The sequence below is a fragment of the Pteronotus mesoamericanus genome, unplaced genomic scaffold (genome assembly GCF_021234165.1).
Source record: "Pteronotus mesoamericanus isolate MK-2021 breed Mesoamerican mustached bat unplaced genomic scaffold, CSHL_Meso_final scaffold_118, whole genome shotgun sequence".
NCBI classification, from domain to species: domain Eukaryota; kingdom Metazoa; phylum Chordata; class Mammalia; order Chiroptera; family Mormoopidae; genus Pteronotus; species Pteronotus mesoamericanus.
In genome coordinates, this window is record NW_026555301.1 from 12,174,208 (window position 1) to 12,194,502 (window position 20,295).

Here is a 20,295-nt window from a genome sequence, read left to right on the forward strand (position 1 = left end):
ATTGTATTTTATCACCATTTTAAAAAATCATTGAATTAGAAAATAGAAAATTATAGTTGTATTCAGTTACTTTTTGAACAAAATAAAAACACATTAACTCTGACCAGCTTAATTTAAAAAGGGTGAAACACTAATGCACTAAATAAAAATTAGAATTCTGACATACATGTTTTTAAAAAGACACGGTATTGAAAACTTTAATGTAACGTGGTACCTTCTTATAAAGAGAAGTAAAGAAATGGTGGAATGTGGCTGCCGTCACCCAGACTGACTGCAGTTGATGAGAAATGTCTGCGGCTGCTGGTGCTGGCCATGACCCAGTGGGCAGGGCATGCCCAGCATGCAAGAGCTGTTAGCTGTGGATGAGGAATCTGCTCCTGCCTCTTAGTTTAGGACATCAAAGCCAATGGCACATTAACACTGGCTCCTGGAGACATAAACAGAAACTTCCTGTAAGCTGTCCCCTATGCAGCTGCTCTCCTTCGGAGCCCTGCTTCTCCCACTTAGCTGCCTCAGCATTCATTTGGACAGGAGTGTAGAAAGTGATTTCATCCTACCATCTTGCCTTTGCAAAAGTTAAAGTGTTTCCACAATAAATGGATTAAGAATACAACACCCAACTATTAGCAAATTGGGTGGTCAGAGAAGTTCCAAACTAGTTTTCAAGGCACTGGCACTACATGATGTGGCTTTGCTTACTGTAGGACCCGCTTCCAGCCCGGGTACTGCCTCACTGTCCTGGGCAGATGCTCTTATTACTACCTCCTCACATCTCTGCTCCTGTTCTTCTCACACCAAACCACCTCTCCTGCCTTCACATTTAAATCCTGCTCTTCCTTCGAGGTCCAGCTCAAGCCCTTTGTCTTAGTGTGGACACCACGCCATCTTTTTTTTTTTTTTTTTTTTTTTGCATTTTGTTTTTGTGCCTGGGAATTCCATCTCCCTCAATTAGATAACAAATTCTCTCTGATGATTGGAACGTCTCCTTATAATTCAAGGGTGCCCCACAACCATGAGCAGCTTTTGCTGTCTTCCATGCATCCTTTCCCCTCTATTCTAACAGCTCCCTGGTTTTCCTTTGCCGGGCTAATTCATCAGTGGTGGGATCAGGGCAGACCTGTGAATTAAAGCAGACCAGGAGACTCATCAGTCCTGAGGCTTCGGTGGGAGCTCTTGGCAAGGGACCCTCTTTCTCCATAAGATCTAAACTGATAGGAGCCACTGGGGACTATTGTTGTCAGCTCTTGTGATTCTTGTCTGAGAATGAAGCCACACAGAGGAGAGCAGAGCCAGGAGAAGAGTCCTGATGGCTTTGTTTGAGGCTCTGGATTGTAACTGCCCTTGATGCCAAAGCTTTTTTTAGTTATGAGTGCCAACAACTTTGCTTCTTGCTGCTGGCTGGTTGCTTCCAGCTGAAAAAAACGTTATTGTACCTCTCAACATTTACCCTGGGCACAGGGTAGGTACACACACACACAAATGGGTCTACTTGTTTATAATTTGTTTGCAGCTGTGTCTAGGGTCGTTAAGCAGAATATTTTTTGCATTACAACATTGTTATTGTGGTAAAACATAAGGTTTACCATTTTAATCATTTTAAGTGTAGAGTTCAGTGTCATAAAATATATTTCTATTGTCATACAACCATTACCACTATCCATTTTCAAAACTTTTTCATAACCCCAACAGAAATCTGTACCCATTAAACAATGACTCTCATTTTTCTCTCTCCCTACCTCCTGGTAACCATTATTTTATTGTGTTGGCCAAAAAGTTTGGTTTTTTTCCCATAAGATGGCTCTACTAGAGCTTAGCTGTCTTTAACCTCATTCAAAACAATTTTGTCAGATTGTATTGTGACAGCTGTCTCTGCATGTATTTTTAAACTTATCAAAATTGGTGAATTTCTGTGTAGCCATTTTAATATTGAAGATGGAAGAAAATACACATTTTCAGCATATTATGCTTTGCTGTTTCAAGAAAGGTAAAAATGCAACCGCAATGTGTACACTACATGGAGAAGGTGCTGTGACTGATCGGGTATGTCAAAAGTGGTTTGCAAAGTTTTGTGCTGGAGATTTCTCACAGGACGATCCTCCACAGTCAGGTAGACAAGTCAAAGTTGATGGCGATTAAATCAAGACATTAATAGAGAACAATCAGTGTTTACCACACAGGGATAGCCAACACTCTCAAAATATCCAAACCAATAAAGTTATTGGTGAAAATGAAAAATGTCTTTTATTTTATGGCACATTAGTTAAAAAAAACTAAACTGACTTTCTGGCCAACCCAATGCTTTTTATAATCTATGAATTTGGCTACACTAGGTCCCATGTAATGGGGCAAAAGTAGGTTTACAGTTGTGAGTGCATGAAACAGTTTATTCTTATATAGTATTGTATTATTTTCCCTATGAATAACAGTAAACCTATTTTTGCCCTACCCAGTAGAACCGGAATCTTACAATATTTGTTATTTTTGTGAATTGCTTATTTCATGGAGCATAATGTTCTCAAGGTTCAGCCATGTGGTAGCATGTGTCAAAAATCTCTTTTTCTTTCCAAGGCTGAGTAATATCCTCTAATGTACAGACCACATTTTATTTATCCATTCATCCATCAAGGGATACTGGGGTTGATTACACTCTGTTGTTAAAAAATGCTGCTATGAACATGGGTATACAAATGTATGTTCAAGTTTCAGCTTTTAATTCCTCTGGGCCTATAACCCAGGAGTAGAATTGCTGGATCATATGATAATTCTTTTTAACTTTTTAAGGAATCATCATATTGTTTTCTACAATAGCTGCACCATTCTACATTCCCACCAACAGTGCACCAGCGTTCCAATGTTTCTACATCTTCCTCAATAGTTGTTGCTTTCCATGTTTTGGAAAATATTCAAAGACGAAACTGTAGTAATGCTGGGAATAGCACTTATTCTATTAGCCTACCTAGAGAAGAAGAAAACTGTTGAGTTAATGAAACATTAAAGTTACGAGATTTGGCTGAAAATAGTTCTTTGTGTGTTCTTGGAAGCCTCATGCCTTTATAGACTCCTACTCTATCACATACATCTCATCGTCAGGGACAGAAATGCCTGTTCTGGAGTTCCTGGCCACTTCTTCTTTACCAAAGAGGAGAGAGGGACAGAGGCTGGGCAAATTTTGACTTGTGGATAGCCAGTTTCCTCAAATCCCCATACCCTCCTGTTTGGCTTTTTCAAGAAGAACAAAGTCACCTTTTATCTCTCCCAGGACACTCTTAAGAGTACAGTGAAACTACATCATCCTCATCATGAACTTAGCACATTCTCTATTAGGTATGTTAGCAGCTGTGCCTTTTCACAGGAACTCCCCTTCTGTGAGATCCCCTGGTTATGGCAACTTTCTTCTCCAGCCCTTAGGAAAAGGTGGAGGGCATGTGAAACATGAGATCTGGGAACAGGCTGACATGTTGTAAAGGTTTTATTTCCACTTCATCATCGTCTCATACAGACTCCGAGGCACCATCCTTTGTTTCAATTTGGTATTATCATGATTTTTGTAGTATTTTTCCTTAAACAGAAAATTTTGAGTAAACACTGCATATAGCCAGTTAATCTTTTAACAATAATTTAAAAAGCCATTGCTGTTGTATCATCAATGCAAGAAGACAACAGAAGTACAGTACGAGGGAATTCACAATGTATCACAATGGGATAGACGACTCACTTAGGTGATGGAGAGACCACAGTAGCAGTATGTACATGCACCCCAGTGCTTCGAACCCGAAGACGTGCAAGTCGAGTAGAATATGTGGATTATACAAGAACTTGGTAAGCCCAGCTGAGGACTCTACTTTTTCCAGGATGCTGACACGTATCCCTCCAGGCTACAGGATCTCTGCCTTGTCTACTGGTTTCATGGCTTCTTCACTACAAAGAGTTCATGGAATCAGACAGTCTGAAGTTTTCAGGAATTCTTAAAAACAAAAAGCACTGACAAAATAAAATTAACTTAAAACACTCTAAGTCAGTATGGAAATAAATCCAACCAAAATGTAACAGTGCAAATTTAACAGAGAGGCAGTCAGTATTGAGAGCGAGGGTGTTCAGAATCTCTTAAAATGTGCATCTTTAAAACTTTTATGTTTTAAAATTTATATCTTATTTAACTTTTTGTTTAACATTCTGCGTGTAAAAAAGATGGAGACAAAAATAGTTTTCTGAGCTATGAAAAAAATTAAGTTATTACAGGCACATTTACTGTTTCATTCTAGAAACATCTCAGGTTCACAGGTTGAACGTTCAGCAGCTGTGTTTTTCTTTAAAACATTCTTTGACCTTGGGAAAACTAGATCTCTCCTTTTGGGCAGAGTTTTGTTGATGACGATGGTGTGGTTATGCAAATTACAGTGAATTATTCTGTGATAATCCATGCAAACCTGCATCATGTCACAGGTGTGGCTTCTCCCCGGGTGGCTCCTCATCGCCAAGATCCTCCAAAGAGGTCAGGTCTTCGACTGACTGAGTCGGCAAGGCAGTGGGGGAATGTGGTGCCCAACGGGATGGAGGGCGACGGTTTGCTGGTCTCTCGGGCCTGGAGAAGCAGGGTTCTAGGGATGGAGCTAGTGCGGAACAAGGTAGTTCCTTCAAAGCCAGAAAGAGAAAGACAGGGTTACTCGGTTATTCAGTTACTGACAGTTCTTCCAGGGGGTGATTTTCCCCAAACACACTTCTTGACAGACTCCAGTTAATGCAATAGACATGGGGCAACTTCTGAATGTTAATTTATATTTTGCTCACAAAGAATAACTTAAAATGCTAAGTTAAGAATTCAACATGAATGATCAGTGATGACAGTAATGGGAAGACATCAAATTAGGATTTAAAAAAATGGCAAAGCTGTGAGATGGGTGAGTTTATAGAGCAACGTCAGAATTGGGCTGGAGCGTGTGGAAGGCGGAGTAAGCCACAGGCTACACGTGGTCTCCACAGGACATGAGGTCACATTCTGATCCAGCTGATCCCTCCATTTGGGCCCTCCTGAATGACCTATTTAATGACAGTGACCAGTCCTAAGAGGACAGCCTCCCTATGTCTTGGTCTGCTGAGGACCCATGATTTCATCCAGCTGTATTAGAAATTAGATTCACCTTAAAACAAACTCTGCTACTGTTTATTCCAAATTGACTGGCAGTGAGTTAAACAAACTCCCACAACATGAAAAAATGCTGCTGGCAGAACTTTTAATTTAGGTCTAGTTCTCTTTAAAGACTCTTCCTTGTAGCAGCATTTAAAGAAGTGAAATCAGAGTGCGCTTGTGCTTTCATGTTGCAGGCATCCCGCACCTTCTGAGAACAGATAACGCACGACACCGTTCACCATGGTGCCAATCGCCTGTAACACCTCTTCTCAATGGCCACTGCTCCTTTTATGGTTTTAAAGAACGTTGAGCTACTTGTCCTTAGTCTCCAAGATAGAAAACAAGGACGCCCAAACTTGGAATTTGCTGGCACAGAGAAATGTGAAAAGCTGTGTTGTGAGGAAATGGTGAGTTCTACAGGTGGAACCTGTCTCTGCCCAAATGACAGCCAGACAACGAAAAGCTGAGATGGTAAACCACCTCATTGAAGGATGACAGAGCAAAGACCTTCAGGGCCAGTCAGGAAGTAAGTCAGAGGATTTAAAGAGAGGTGACAAGCAACTTTAAAGATCAGAATGAAGAACATTTTGTCAGCAGAGCAGGGGAGCGACACAGAGAAGAGACAGTTGAAGGATGATGTGACTAACAATGTGACAAAGAAGATGGAAGGCAGAACAGGAGAGTGATGGAGTGAGCTGGTTGCCTCCCTGCGGGGTTAGCAGAAAAGGAGCATTAACACTGGAGACTACTACTTAACTTTCCCTGCCTCTTTTGTGGTTGGCACTTTGTATGCCAATGGGAAGCCCCAATCAGTAAAGCATTTATGCTAACAAGAACCTTGAGACCAGAGATACCTGGACTGAAAAAGCACTGCAGGTCTGAAATAGTTGGAATGTGAACTAACGTGAGTGGTGAGCTGTGTCCTTACCTCACCTCACCTCAGCTGTTTTGTGTTTTTCGATGTCATTGTTCTGGTATTTTAAGACTCTGTGTGCTCCTGTATGAGTGTGTGTTGTATTGCATGCAAGTTTGTGTGTGCTGGTAAGGCTGCCACTATAGGTTGATTCGACACCACTGCAGCCAGTGTCTGCTTGGCCGATGCTGGAGGAGAATGGGCTTCCATTTAACTTTATGCCATTTCTTCACTAGCATCTGTTTGGGAACTTCTATAGGAAGAAATGCCGTGTGACCATACCAGCACATAGAGGCAAACCATGCTGTCCTTTCCCGAGAGGATGCTATGGTGGGCTATGTGGGTATTTGCTCCTTGGAGGACCTCTTTAGTCTTTGAGAGACAACTGTATTTTGGTACTCAGCACTTAAGAGTTGAGATCAGTGAATGAGGTAGATGGGTAATTATATCCTTTATTAAAAATAAAGCTCCTATTTTCTCTCATGTGCCTCGGTTTGAGTTCTGTTCAATTCTGAGAGCATATTTTTTGAAGCAGGGATGACTTTGCTGTTTATTCAATTAACAAATATTTATTGAGCACTTACTAGGTCATCTATGGTGATCACTTGGAAGGACAAAATGTATTTGCTTTTATTCCTTCTGCTGTGGTTGTTGAAAGGGAAAGAAGCCTCATGGCATTATGGCCACACCTGATACAGCCCTTGGTAGTAACACATGCCACCAAATGCCAGCAGCAGGTCCAGGCTGAGTGCAAAAATGCTTGGCTCTAAGATTCCCACACGCTAGAACTCCGTGCCAGAGGCAGCAGAAGTCTCAGCAGGATCTATAACCTGAGAGCCTTTCTGTGCACTGAGTGGTCAATACTCAGCAGGAGGGATTGTCCAGGTCATCAATCTGTCCCTGCAGACGGACCCAGAGCAAGTGTGGGCGGCTGCCTTACAGAGCAGATAGACTTGGGATGATTCCGCCTGTTTCTGAGTGTCAGATGCCAACCCCAAGTTACACAAATGACCTCTCCAGACAGTTTGGAAAGAAGAATGAAAGCACTTACGGCGTGAGGCAGGCAGGGCTAGAGTCCCCAGGGGGCAGTTAGTAAGACAGTTTGGTTCTGGACAGCACAGACAGAGAAAGAAAAGAAAAGCAAGTAGGTTGAAAAGTATTTTTAAAAAAAGGACAGTAAAAGTTTAACATCAACGAGCCAGGTGCCAGCTCCCAGGACAGCTATCAGGGGCGTGAGCTCCAGCTGAAGCAGCATGTGCGTTCTTGGGACACAAAGACCCTCCTCAGCCTTGTCTAGATGCGGGAGGAATCCTCAGGGTGGGACAGCAAAAGGCCTCTCCCTTCTGATTTCTATACTTTTCTGAGTTGCTCTTTGGCTTCTAACATTTCAAATGCCCTTTGGCACATGGAGAGACAAGTCGCAGGAGTCTTGTATCTGAAATATCATAGAGCAGCCTATTTGTTTTAGTCATGATGATCAAGTGACCGCTGCTCATAAGAGTTTCTCCTCCCATTTTCCACTTAGACATGGGAGAGAATAGAATTACATTTCCAGATGATTCTCATTCTCTTCACACTGGAACTCCTTCTCACAGCTTCTGTCTGCTTCGCTGCATTGGTGCTATGGCTTCAAGAGAAAAGAATGGTAGCTTGCGGGTGAGAGGGGATGTGCTGCTGCTGTGCAGGTCCTAGCCAGGGTGCCGGCATCACCCACCTATATGCTTGAGTGAGCCTTCACGGAGAGTCCACGCAGGACACTCACAGCAGGCTGGGAAGTCAGAATTACTTCTGGTGATTTTGGAATGAAAACCCAGAACTACCACATAATTTATGGAGTGATAAGAAGGGCTCTCCAGTTGGCCTAATACAGTAAGTCCATGCAGACAAGGAATAATTCCATTGGAATCTACAACAAGCAAAATTCTAACAAAAAAAATGAAAAAGAGCCCATGACATTGAAACATTGCCCCCTGAAACTGTGCTCCCTTTAAATTGGCCCATCATCTCCCATGGTAGCAAATATACCAAGTGAGAAGAAAATCTAAATAAACACCAGAGAGCCAAAGGAGGTGGTCACAGCTTTGTACAGATAAAACCATTTTCACACCTTAGAACTGTGATTCAGTCATTAAACCATTTTCTTTATATTATCATAAACTGCTTGGAGCATTTAACTCAAAGTACTTTTTGGTTCCTAAAAATTGCTTGCTATTTAGTCTCTAATATAAACGGACATTACAGACACATCCAGTTAATGTTTCAGGACAAAGCCCTGATTTCAACGGATTCCTCCAGAGCTGTGAAAAGCAGGCATTCACACAAACAGACCCTCCACAACAATGAGTCACTTACCTGAGGGCCCACAGAAGACACCATCTGTCACCTGAGAACACTCAACCACAGTATTTGTTCTTGAGCATGGAAACCAGTTTGTCACAAAGACTCGCATCTTGGAACATGTGGACCATGTACTGTCAAGATTGGGTTGAACCACATGGCATTGCCACTGTTGTAGGTCACTGGCAACTTCACATGGTTTAACCTATTTCAGATTTAAGCTCTGTATTTTGAGTTAGATACCACTTGGTGGGTTAGACTGGGAACCTGACCATTGTTGTTCCCCCTGTGGGAAATGCGGGACAGAATGTAGACATATACCTTTTTCCTCTCCTCATGAAGCCCTGGCCATGCAGGTGGGAAAGCGGTGGGCAGCTCAAGGAGTGTACTTCTCTCCTTCTCCCCAGCCCTCGCCATCTGCGGGGCCGCCCCACCTAGAGATACGCTGTGGCTGTCTGGGTTCCACTGTGTGGACTTTGTCCATCAGGCTACTGGTGGGTCGGGGCTCACCTTCCAGTCCACATGTGGGACCACTCCCGAAGACCAAGGGCTGGGGACCACCTTCAGCGCTGTGGGGGCTGTGAGGCCGGCATCACTACTCCTTTCACCTCTGGCTCTGTCGTCGGGCTGTTTTATTTTGCTCATTCTTAAAGTGGAAATGGGGATTGTTTTTTAAAAGTGGTGTGGTACAAACATACCACGTGTGTATATGCATCAGAACAGAATTCAAGGTTGACTAATTTGGGAATATTCTTAATAGGGATATTATAATAATTATGTAATGTAATAGCGTGATGTGTTGGAGAGTGATCATCACAGTGTATGAAGGCAGGGTTTGGAATGCATGTTTGAATTGAGGCCAACACTGGAATCCAGCCATTGCAGTTCCTTGTGAGCGTCAAAGCCCTCTCCGGCACACCTCTCGTGTGGTCCCATGTGAAGACCTGGAGCATTCATGCAGCTCTGACACGACTCTCCCATAGTTCACACACATGCATTCCTATTCATCCAGAAAGATGGTAAGTTATGACTGCAAGTGAAAAGCTCAGATAAACAGATGAGCATCCATCACTTAGACCAAGGAAAAGAACCTGAATCACTTTTAAGTAGCTCAGGGTTCATGTTTCTGTCTGTTCCATTCTCCCATAAACCCAGTATCTCCCCAGCTCATGAGAATTGCTCATGGACCAGAACTCTTGAAATCAAATGACCTAGTACAACCCCAGGTTCAAACTTGTTTCCCCAACATGTGAATGGAAGAGCTGGTAGGGTGAGGGTGTGGAATACTCAGCTTTTATTACCTCGATGGACCCTGGCTCGGCTTTGACTGTTTCTCCCATGTGGCTGTCACTGTTAAGACTTGGAAGGCTGTGGGGGGCCTGCCTCCTGTCCTCCTTTAAGGCATGCTCCAATAGCTTCTTGTTGAGGATCCGAGCTACGCTCTCGGTGAATGTGTAGCCAGGGGGAGCGGATAAGTCCTGCCTCACAGGTGTGCCCTCTCCCCCTTCCTCCCTACAGGTCTCTGAGCCAACCCCAATAGGGCTGGGTGACTGTCCCCGGGAATTGGGGCTGGTGTCCTGGCCTGGGCCCAGCTCTGTATGGGGCTCTGCCGAGCGAGACCGACTCCCAGCCCGCGTCCCCTTCTGGAAAGGGTCCTGCACCACGGGGCTGTGGTCAATGATGTTGAAGAGGCTGGAGAGGCCATCGTTGATGGCGGTGTGCACAGGGCTCTCCCGCGTGGTAGTGGAGCGGGCCCAGGCTGACTCACTGCACCCCTTCTGGGCCAGCCCTGGAGAGGTCCTGTTATTTGGCTGGTCAGCTTTGGGGAGGGGCTTCCTCTGGAGCTTGGGAGACCCATACTTGGGGGAGCAGCATGTGCGTTCGAACTTGGCCTGAACCTTCTCGATGGCAGGGGCCACCTGCCTGCTCCTAAGGCCACGGGATGGAGATGATGCAGGTGTGGCACCACCCCCTGCCTTTGGCGTCAGACACTTGTGGGGGCTGCTGGTGATGGCACTGCTGCTGCGCAGGGCTTCGGTCTGCAGGCCGATGCTGATGGTCTGGACAGTCTGTGTCCCAGTCGTCCGGGACACATTGGTCTGACAGGCCATGTCCTTGACTGGGGGCTCAGGGGAACTAGAGCAGATGGTATTCCTGACGGAGAAGGCCACCTCCTTCATGTCATCACTCATGTTCTTGGACATCTCCAGGCTGTGCAGTGGGGAGGTGAAACCCAGGGGGTTGCAGAGGGTGCTATCGAGGGGGCGCAGCCCTCCCTCCCCATAGTCTCGGGGGTGCCTGGAGGGGGCACAAGGCCACTTGCTAAACATGTGTTCTGAGGGGCCCCCCTTCGCATCTCCTGTGCCCCCTCTGGCTCTGCTTGTAGAAAATGGACCCTCGGCCTCCAGCCGGCCCAAACCCTCACCACCGGCCACCATGATGTTGTCCATCCTGCGGACCGCAGGTGGGCTGTGCAGCACCCGCACCCCGGACGGCTCAGTGCGGATGTGGCTCCGCAGGGGCTGCTTCTGGCAGTGCTCTGGGCTGGTCATGGTGTCCGTGGTCATGGTGACGCTTGTGGTGAGGTACCAGGAGGAGTCTGGGAAAGGCTCGGCACTGGCCTCGCTTCCTGCTCGCCCCGCCTCGGTCCTCTCTGCCCAGGAGTCTGGGGGCCTTGAATCCCAGCTCTTGCTGTTGAACTCCTCGATGTACTTCAGATCATCAGGGGACAGGGGTGGAGTGATGTCCTCCTTGCTGCTGGCAGCGGGCAGGCCTTTCTCTGGCAGGAAGGGAGAGACGTCCATCAGGCGCTGGAACTCAGACATGGAGGACACGGACACAGCCCTGGGAGAAGAGGGAGGAAGACATGTCAGCTGCCTGCCACCCGGAAGCCTGCTGGCCTGTGTCTCCAACCCAGCACAGCACGTGTGGCCTGCCCACCAGAGAAATGCCTGTTTCGTGTCAGTCTCTACTAGAACTGTTAGAACATTCTCCAGCTGCTTGATGTTCTCCACTCCTGCGCTGACACTGTGGATGTTTAATAGGCCTTTCATGGCTCTGGAATTGTTCCAGGAGCCTTGCATTGTTCAGAATGTAATACAGTCAACCCTCAGACACTGTGGGAACAAGTGGAAGGGTGGGTTACTGGGCAGGCACAGCTAAGCTCCTAACCCACTTTGGATGCTTCACTTTAGCGTGTGGAGCTCCACAAGAAGATGGGAACCTGGCTGTGGCCTTGCTCTCCATCTACTGTTCTACTGACCAGTGCCTTCATCAACTGCCTGGGAACTTCCTGAATTCCAAGCATTATGTCAAGTGCTCATGTGACCGACATGAACACACCGGTTTGATCCAAAACCAGGAGGGTGGGGAGGGAGACACTACAACAAAACAACTATAATCTGAAGTTTTTTCAACCTATTGGTTTCGTCCTCTATTGAACTGAAGTGCTAACATCTCCAAAGGCTAAATGGACAATGTAACGAGGCTGGCAAATAAATTTCCAAATACCATTTCAAACAGAAATTTCCTCTGGCCCTGCCCAAATCCACCAGCAGGACTCAGTTCTCCTCTCCCACCTCTGTTTCCTCCTTTACAGTTGAGCCTTCTCTTTGTTCTTGCTCCTCCTGGATTTTGGGGTAAAAGGAAGATGCCTGCAGGCACATGCACACAATGGAGGGTAAAGGCAGGTGAGCTAAAGCAACAGCCAGTTTTGGGTAAGGCCCTGCCTGACAGACATGGATTTAGATGTAGGTTTTTCATTGTATCAGTACTTTAATTCAATATATTTCTATTTGACATGAATTTATGGACTGCTTCCTATAGGCTAGGGCAGGGGCTAAGACTGGAGGTTGCTGAAGTGTGCAGGCTGCTTGTCAGCCCACCCAGGGCAAAGAAGTGGTGGCCAGGAAGGAGGCTTGGGGCTGGCTCTGCCTGCTGGCTCAGGCCCTGGACTCTCTGGCCTGGAATCCCTCCAGATGGGGTGGTGGCGAAGTGAGGTGAATGCAGACTCACTGTCTCTGCAACTAGAACACTTTCTCATAGGACGTATTAATAGCCACCGACTCCAAAGACAGGCTTGAATACCTAGGGCTCTGGTATTCAGACCAGCCGAGGCCCTGACGAAGGGGTCTCCAACGAAGTCCATGGGCCTCTCCACTGTAGGACCAATTAATGATGGTGAGGCCAGTACTGGGGTTCGTGTATCACATGGACTGGCCCACAGAACTAGCAAAGCTCTTTGTGGCTTTGCCCACACAGCGGGGTACATGCTCTTGTGACCACTGTCATGGGATAAAAGACCAGTCTACAAATGCCACCGTTAGGCTTTCCATCTTGTTATTCCTTACTGGAGGCAAAAGTCAGTGGCATTTTGTTGTTGTTGTTAGAAATAATCTACAAACTGTCCCATGCCTCTGAATAACAGAAAGCTGACTATAACCAGTGCTGGAAATAAATGTCTGGGTTGATTTGCGCTAGGTCTTAAGCTTCAGAACGCGGGGGCTGGAGCGCTCTGCTGATGCTGCAGTCCTGACCCTCCCACACTTCTTGGATATAGCTCATCTAGCCCCCACTTCTGCCCACAGGGGAGCTACTCACAGTGTCAAATCACTGGCGCCTATGTGGGGGCTTTGCCTTTAGGGCTGCGATAGATATCGTGCAACACAGACCATGTAGACAGAGAAAGGAAAGGCATCAACCTTGGCAGCATCCAAAGTGAAACAAAATAACTACAAAAACCAGGATACATATGAAACATGTGCAGGCATGTCAAGATGCATAGAAGAAAGTATGGAGGGAGCACATGAAGCTGCTAGAAGTGAGAGGGGAAGGGAATGGTGGGGAGGACACGTGCACTTTCTTACTTTGGACATTTTGGTATTGTTTAAATTTTATAAGCATGGATTAGATTTTAAATTAACAGAAACAATTAAGATAAAAAAATAAAAAAAAGCTATCATTCACAGAGGAAATCTACTAAGAAAGGAAGAAAGTGGGAGGATGTAATGAGAGCTAAACATGTTTTACTGTTTATTCTATGCCAGGAATTGCTTTATGTGTAACACATGTAAGCTGTAAAAATAATCTAAATACCTCCTGCTCAAAGATGAGAAAATTGAGGCACAAAGCAGTTACAAAACTCACCCCTGGTCACACGGCTAGTGAGAGGCAGAAGTAGACTTGAACTCAGGCCATTTGGCTCTTGAGCCTGAGCTCTCAAGTGCTGCCCTGTACCATCCGAGAAGGAATAGACAAGACAGAGCTTGAAGGAAAGAAATGTACCAGAGGCAGTTCTAGGTTTTGGATTAATCTGATAAAGGGGAAAAAGGGAAGGAAATAGTAATTCATGAACTCAAAGTTCATAGAAAAACCAGGGTTGAGAAGATCTGAAAATACTGAATGGCCCAGAGAAGAAACGACATGTAGTAGAAATGGTACATATTCAACTATAGAGAAGAAGACTGTGTGTATCTGTGAGTGTGGATGGTGTGGGTTGGGGAGTTGTTATGAGAAATCTCTGTATGTTCCCCTCAGCTATATATTTTAAAGTTTACATTAAAACAAAGTTGCTTATATCTGTCTTTTCAGAAATGTCGTATTACACATACGACCTAAAACACATGATTACTAGCATCAGCAACGTAGACTACTTTATATCTACTTCAAAGATTACTGCCAGGAAATATTTTAATAAATCCTACCCATAGAGCTTTTAAATATATAGTATCATGTCTCATAGCCTATCAAAAGGGAGTTTTTCCAGACTTTAAGTTAGAGGAGTGGAGTTCTCACAGACTTTTCAAAAACCACTTAGCACAATCATTCCTTTATATACACAATACACAACAATAATGTCAAGGGTCTTACCCTAACACTAACACACAAACACAGCACACCTCTGGCCTTTTTGTTGTTAATAATAAAAAAATATCATATTTATTAAATTAAAAATAAAGCAAGTCCTATTCAGAAGTCTTATTTTAAACTTATTTTCAAGAGTATAATAACAGGCCGCAGTGACAAGCTAAAATTTTAAGACAAGAAGATTTTATTTCAGACATCCACTATTGTTTTCATCAATCTCACTTACCTTTGAAGATTTCCCTTGTGATTTTCTTCTTCCTATAAAGAAGACATAAGTTCATCTGAATCAGTGAATGTTGGTTGCCTAGGAGCTTTCATTGTGCTAAGTGACGTATTTTGCGCTCTTGCCCTAGGGTAACACCACTGAAAATGCACACAGAGCCAGGTTTGGTCCAGAGTGCTACTGCCCCTCAGCCTTTGAAGTACAGTAATAAAACCATAACCCACAGGGTAACAAGGGGTTGGAGCTTCTGCAGTCCAGAGAGGAATCCATGTGAGAAAAACTGGCTATAAACTGTGTAAACTTTGTCATGGAGGAAGTAGTGCTCCTGTGCTTCTTCAAAGAGCTTTGCTGACTACATGAGTTTCAAACCTGGCTCTGTAATGACCTGAATCCATCTGTGTGCACATGTGTGTGTGCACATGAGAGAGAAAAAGAGAGAGAGAGAGAGGTGGGAGAAAGGAAGATGAGGACGACAGAATAAGTTAGGAGGCTGATGTCCTTTGGTCTAAGTCTCGCTATAGAAGTTGGTTTGATATCCTTAAACTTGAATAATTTCTTAATTTTAAACATTGTCATTTGAAATCAGAGATGAAGTTACAGTGACTTCTGCTTAAGAAGAATGATAGCTGCGCTGGTAGAGAGCATCAAGACGGAGTGACTTGAGAAAACACCCTCGAGCTGACAAGGTATCGAAGAAGGAACTAGGATCCTAGCAAGCCCTTGATAAGGGAAGTGTATTTGTTGGCAGGTTAAACAGCCCGGTGTGCTTCCCCCAGTGAGTATGGCCTGCCATGCAGATCAGAACAGGGTCCAGGCCCTGACCCTGGGCTGCCTTCTTGCTGCTGTGAAATTGGACGATGTGAGACTGCCAACAGATCAGCGTGGCATACTGGTGATGTCACATCGACTGGGTGTCTATTGCTAAGGAGAAGGCACCTGATCTCACTGACATGTCACTGAGTATAATTTCCCCATATTTCAACAGTACTATTGATGTGAACTCCACTCAGTCAATTAAGTGCTTGGGACAAGTTAAATGTCAGGTATAGCAACTGTTAAATGGACTTACAGGTAATGATTCCTAAACTCAATTTTTAAAACCCAGTTTTAAAAAGGGCTTAATTAGAACATAGCTGCCTATTTGCTCCCTACCTTATGTAAGTTTTCTAAGTGCTGGGTTGTTTTCCCTTTGCGCAGAATAAGGTATTTAGGTATGCCATTGTTTAGTGACATTTGCTACTTCCAAATGTCAGGTATTTTCTTTAGAACGGATTTTTTGTTGTTGTTGTTGTTAATAAGTTTTCTAGAATCAGAAGACTGTGCTATGATTTTAAGTTAAGCTGAAGATCTACAGTTTCCCCCTGTGTGCTTCACTGGACATGCCATTTGTGAGACCTTTCTGTTTACATAGGACATGAGCCCTGTCTTTCCAAACCTGAGACAAAGTGGCAAAGTAAAACTGACCACAGCGCAAGCTAGGAGTTTGGGGTCAGGGCCACGAAGCAAAGCTCTTGGCATTGTGAAGCTTTCATTTTTACTTAAGCCCTCGAGCCTGCCTGCCACGTGGCAGGTTTCCCAACCCCTTGGTCTTGCAGTGGTTTAACTGGATCCAAACACCCGGGCCGACCTCAGGGAGGCAGTTCCTGAACTCTCTCTGGGGCCCGTGGGCTGGAGGCTCATCTGGCTCTTCCTCCAAAGACAAGGCATCCAAGTAGAGGTTCTCCCGGGCTGAACACCTGTCCGATTCCTTCAGCTTGGAGAGCGGCCGGTCTTCAAAAGGGGTAGAGTCCGGGTCCGAGCAGGGCCACATCCCCATAGGTCGAGGCATGCGGGGGCTTCCCGGGGGAGCAAAGGGGCGCATGTTGCCTTCTTTTTGATCACAGAGGAAATTTCCACCTCTCCGGGGACTGTTTTCTTTCTGCAACTTGAGGGTTTAAAAATCAAAACAAGTAATCTCATTTTTCTGTCTGTTGCTCTCCTAAGACCATAGTCTCTCCACAGTTTGGAATTACAGATGAGTCCATCTGTAAATCCACAGCTCTCATCTCAAAGACCATGAGATGTAAATATTCTTTAAGTTCTGACCTCGATTTCAAAATGTTAATCCAACATTACAAATGCTGTAAAAACAAACAAACAAACAAACAAACCACACTTTTGTTTGAACTGAAAATCTGCATTTACCATGTGAGCTAACACCTCCTGACAAGAATCTATGTTATTGTATATAACTGAGTACTGTGCTCACAGGAAACTATACATTTATTTTTTAAAGAAAATCTAACATTAAACAACATATTTAGAACCCCTTTTTTTGTGTAATTACATTCAGAACTGAAGGTATACTCAGTGGAAAACCATCAATGACAGCAAACTTCAGAGGGTGAATATTTTATTAACTAGCAGGGTTTCCTAATCATAGAGTATTATTTCCAAATCATGTGGGAAGGGTCTTTTATATAACCCAAATGATCAAACTCTTACAACCACTGGATGTCAAAAACACCTTATACTTTGAGAGGATTGAAACTTAGCTATAAAGGTAATTAAGATCTGGTATGATTTAAGACAAACACAAGATACGTAATTTTGAGTCATACCTTTTTTTTTTTTTGCCTGACTTGGGAAGCTCAAGCAGCACTTGTGGGGAAAACGCAGGCCCACCTGGAGTTAGGAAGACCTGCGCTGGAACCCTTGTTTCGGGGCTTGCTGGTTTGCTATCTGGTATAAGGTCCCCAACTTGTCTCAGCTCAGTCTCGTCATCTAAAGCAGGGATAGTATCCAGCCTTCCCAGGTTGAGAAAGGGCTCCTGGGGCCCAGGTCACAGTGAAGCTCATTGTTTGTCAGTGAAACCACTACTGACTAATCTCGGGCCACCCTCTGGGGCAGGACGCACTGATAACCACCTGGCCTATTTACAGCAAGGGAGTCCTGTGGAGGACAGTCAGGTCAATGGGAAATCACAGGGGCTGTCGGGGAAATGCACGGGCGGGTGCTCTCGCTCCTCTCCTCCGAGAAGCCCTAGGAGAAGTCCTAATGGATGGTCTCCCCTCTGCTCCCCTGAGCTTTCCTCACTGAGCTTTTTTCACTGCCTCCCTGTGGAAACATGCACAGGAAACACAGCTGAGACCTGAGGATATTTCCACCTGCATATCCTTAACAGGGTCTTTACTGAAATGACATGCTCAGCACCCTGAGCTGCTCTTTCACGTAAGTAAATGATATGAACGGCTAAAATGACACTTGGATTTGTCCTGAAGGGGTAGCGGAAGAAAGATTTTCAATCCTCAAGTGCTGGGAAAGTGCCAGGAAGTCCTAAAACTCCCTGAGAAGCATATTAAGAAAGCATCTTCCCTAAACTCCACCTTTGTGCCCCAATTTCAGCCGTCATCCACAAACTGGCTGTGAGTGTGGCCTGTGTATCACCAAAGGACTTTTGCTTATTTTTAGTAATTTCTGAGGTGTTGGAACCTAAGTCTAAGAGTATTACCCTTTATTTTACGAGACAGATGAAAACTAAAGCAGCCAGAACTTCCATGTCAGAATCTGAGGCAGGTCACAGTCGTACTAGGGAAGGAACCACAGCTCTGGGGCTTCAGATCCACTGTCTCTACTCTCCATCCCTCCCGCCCCCTGACACAGTTCTTCCCAGTTCTCTTAAAGATGCTAAATGCTATCTTTAATTAAAAAAAAATTAAAAGGAAAGCTTTCTATTATGTTTATCTTAAGCATGCGAGTGCAATTTAGTTTAAACACATGATCATCTCCAAGCTATTTGGGCAAGAAATTAAAATGCAAGAATCACATTTGAAACTGTAAATGTGCGCTGAGGTTGTATGTGAAGAGTGGTGAAGAATGACTAAAGAGGGGAGCTATGAGCAAGCAGTTCTAACTCAGTAAAGTGGAATTTCAAAAATAAACCCTGCAGCCAGGAGCAACAAGCACTAAAGCTGGTGTTAGGTTTCCTAAAAATGAACTGGAATGGTTTTAGCTGGAGGTATCTGCTGCTAAGATGCCTCTGGGGTGTTGTAACAGAATAATGGGTCCTTAAAAGGCTAGGGTTTCCTAGGAGAGTCATTTCAAACCAAGCACCAGCAAATACTGTACTTAGAATCCTGCAGTACAACAACTTGTAATGCAAATAGAAAATTTAAAAGATTTGCATTTCAAATAATACAGGAAACAATAAACCATCAAGAGTGTCACCTTAGCTGAACCGGTCAAAAGGAAAACAGATCACTTTGTGAGCCAGTTTTAAAAGAAGGGCCTTTCGGCCCTGGCTGGTGTGGCTCAGTGGACTGAGCACCAGCCTATGAACCCTAAAGTCCCCGGTTTGATTCCCACTCAGGACACATGCCTGGGTTCAGGGACATGTGAGATGCAGCCAACTGATGTTTCTCTCTTACATCAGTGTTTCTCTCCTCTTTTTCCCTTCCTTCCCCTTTCTCTGAAAATAAATAAAATCTTTAAAAAAAATAAAAGGGCCTTTCATGTTGTAGAGGCACCTGATTTAAGGAAGTTACTGGAAGGAGAATGAACTTTCCTTTAGTTCTTTAGAGCTGCAAGTCCTAGATCATCAAAATGTTAATTGGGAATTTAACAGTTCTAAGAAGAGAGGCATTGTGACTCCATAAAAGTTAACAGTCACCTAGTCAAGCTTGGCCTGAGACAGGAGATGCCCATAAGATAGATGTGCGTTATATGGCCTTAATCACACTCCCACAGTTTTTCATCATGTAAAATTGTCTCTCTCATGTGGCACAGAACTTATGTTGGAATTCAATGACACCAGGCAAGTATGAAACATGTGTTCTGAAAGTGGAAAATGGATTTAGTGTTACTTCTTTTAGCATCTGTATTAGGTTATCCTAGTCAAGGCTATACAGCTCACCAAGTAGTCAAATATCAAGAGCATACACTATGAAGAATGTTCATTCTTGTTTATCTATGGAATGTGTAGCCAAAAGTTACATGAGTGAGCAACCCAGTTACTGATAAACTAATTCAGTACACACATACACACACTTCAGCCAGTTTCCTCTTTCACAGGGAATGTTTATAGCTGCTTTACCTAATTTTCAGGATTGGGCACTGAGATTTATAAAATCTCCTTTTAAAATCTTGAATATTTTGGGGAAAAGGACAGATTTATTTTTGAAAGCCACAATTGCATATCTGAAGCATCATTTACTGGCAACAAACCCTCTTCTAAAAAGAGCAGTGAAGTCATTGTGCAAAGCCTGTGGGATCTGCCACACACAATTTCAGAAACAGATGAATGCCCAGAACCCATCACGCTCAAAGATGTTAACCTTGAGGACTGAGCTTCTGGAGCTGTCAGCGCTAGAACTGCTGCAGTACTGGCAGTCTGGATTGGGGGTTCAGCTCCTGCCCCCTTTTCTCTTTCCAAAATGTAGTCTTAAAATTAGATGAATCCTCATCCCTTGGCCATTAACTATTTGAAAGCTGACTGTAAATTTTTCCTTTAGCAGAAATTCCTCATTCCCAAAAATAAAATAAAATGCTAAAAGACTTGCTTAACTTATACCCAAGGAGTGATGATCAAAATGAAGCCATACAAGACCAACAAGCCAACGGCTAACAGGCAAAGGGCACCCAGAAGGGCAGGGATCCTGATGGCCTTGCTGGGGTCCAGGAGGGACAAAGTGAGAGACCCTGAGGGAAGGCCAAGAGGGAACTTCCCTGGTAACAAGGTGCCTAGAGGGAGTGATACTGAGTGGCTACAGCTGGCTCGAGTAAATCTGTGGCCATTTTTATGAACACATGCCACATTGCTCCACAGTTTCCACTGAACAACTGATCCCTTCA

General features: G+C 44.4%; 1 protein-coding gene across 11 annotated transcripts in view; it reads right to left on the bottom strand.

The window, feature by feature from the left end:
* Positions 1-3,481: 3,481 nt before the first annotated feature.
* MTCL1 (microtubule crosslinking factor 1) overlaps positions 3,482-20,295 on the bottom strand; it is a 138,414-nt gene continuing 121,600 nt past the window's right edge. For 6 of the 11 annotated variants that reach the window (XM_054587378.1, XM_054587374.1, XM_054587375.1 and 3 more), the window contains 4 exons: positions 16,094-16,390; positions 14,470-14,501; positions 9,680-11,222; positions 3,482-4,632 (listed from right to left, as the gene is read on the bottom strand). In XM_054587378.1, the coding sequence (XP_054443353.1) occupies positions 4,438-4,632; positions 9,680-11,222; positions 14,470-14,501; positions 16,094-16,390 (2,067 nt within the window). In that variant the 3' untranslated portion in view covers positions 3,482-4,437. Of the gene's footprint in view, positions 4,633-7,092; positions 7,150-8,712; positions 9,025-9,679; positions 11,223-14,469; positions 14,502-16,093; positions 16,391-20,295 lie in introns of those variants that run through there. The other 5 variants (XM_054587380.1, XM_054587383.1, XM_054587377.1 and 2 more) reach the window with 3 other exon arrangements.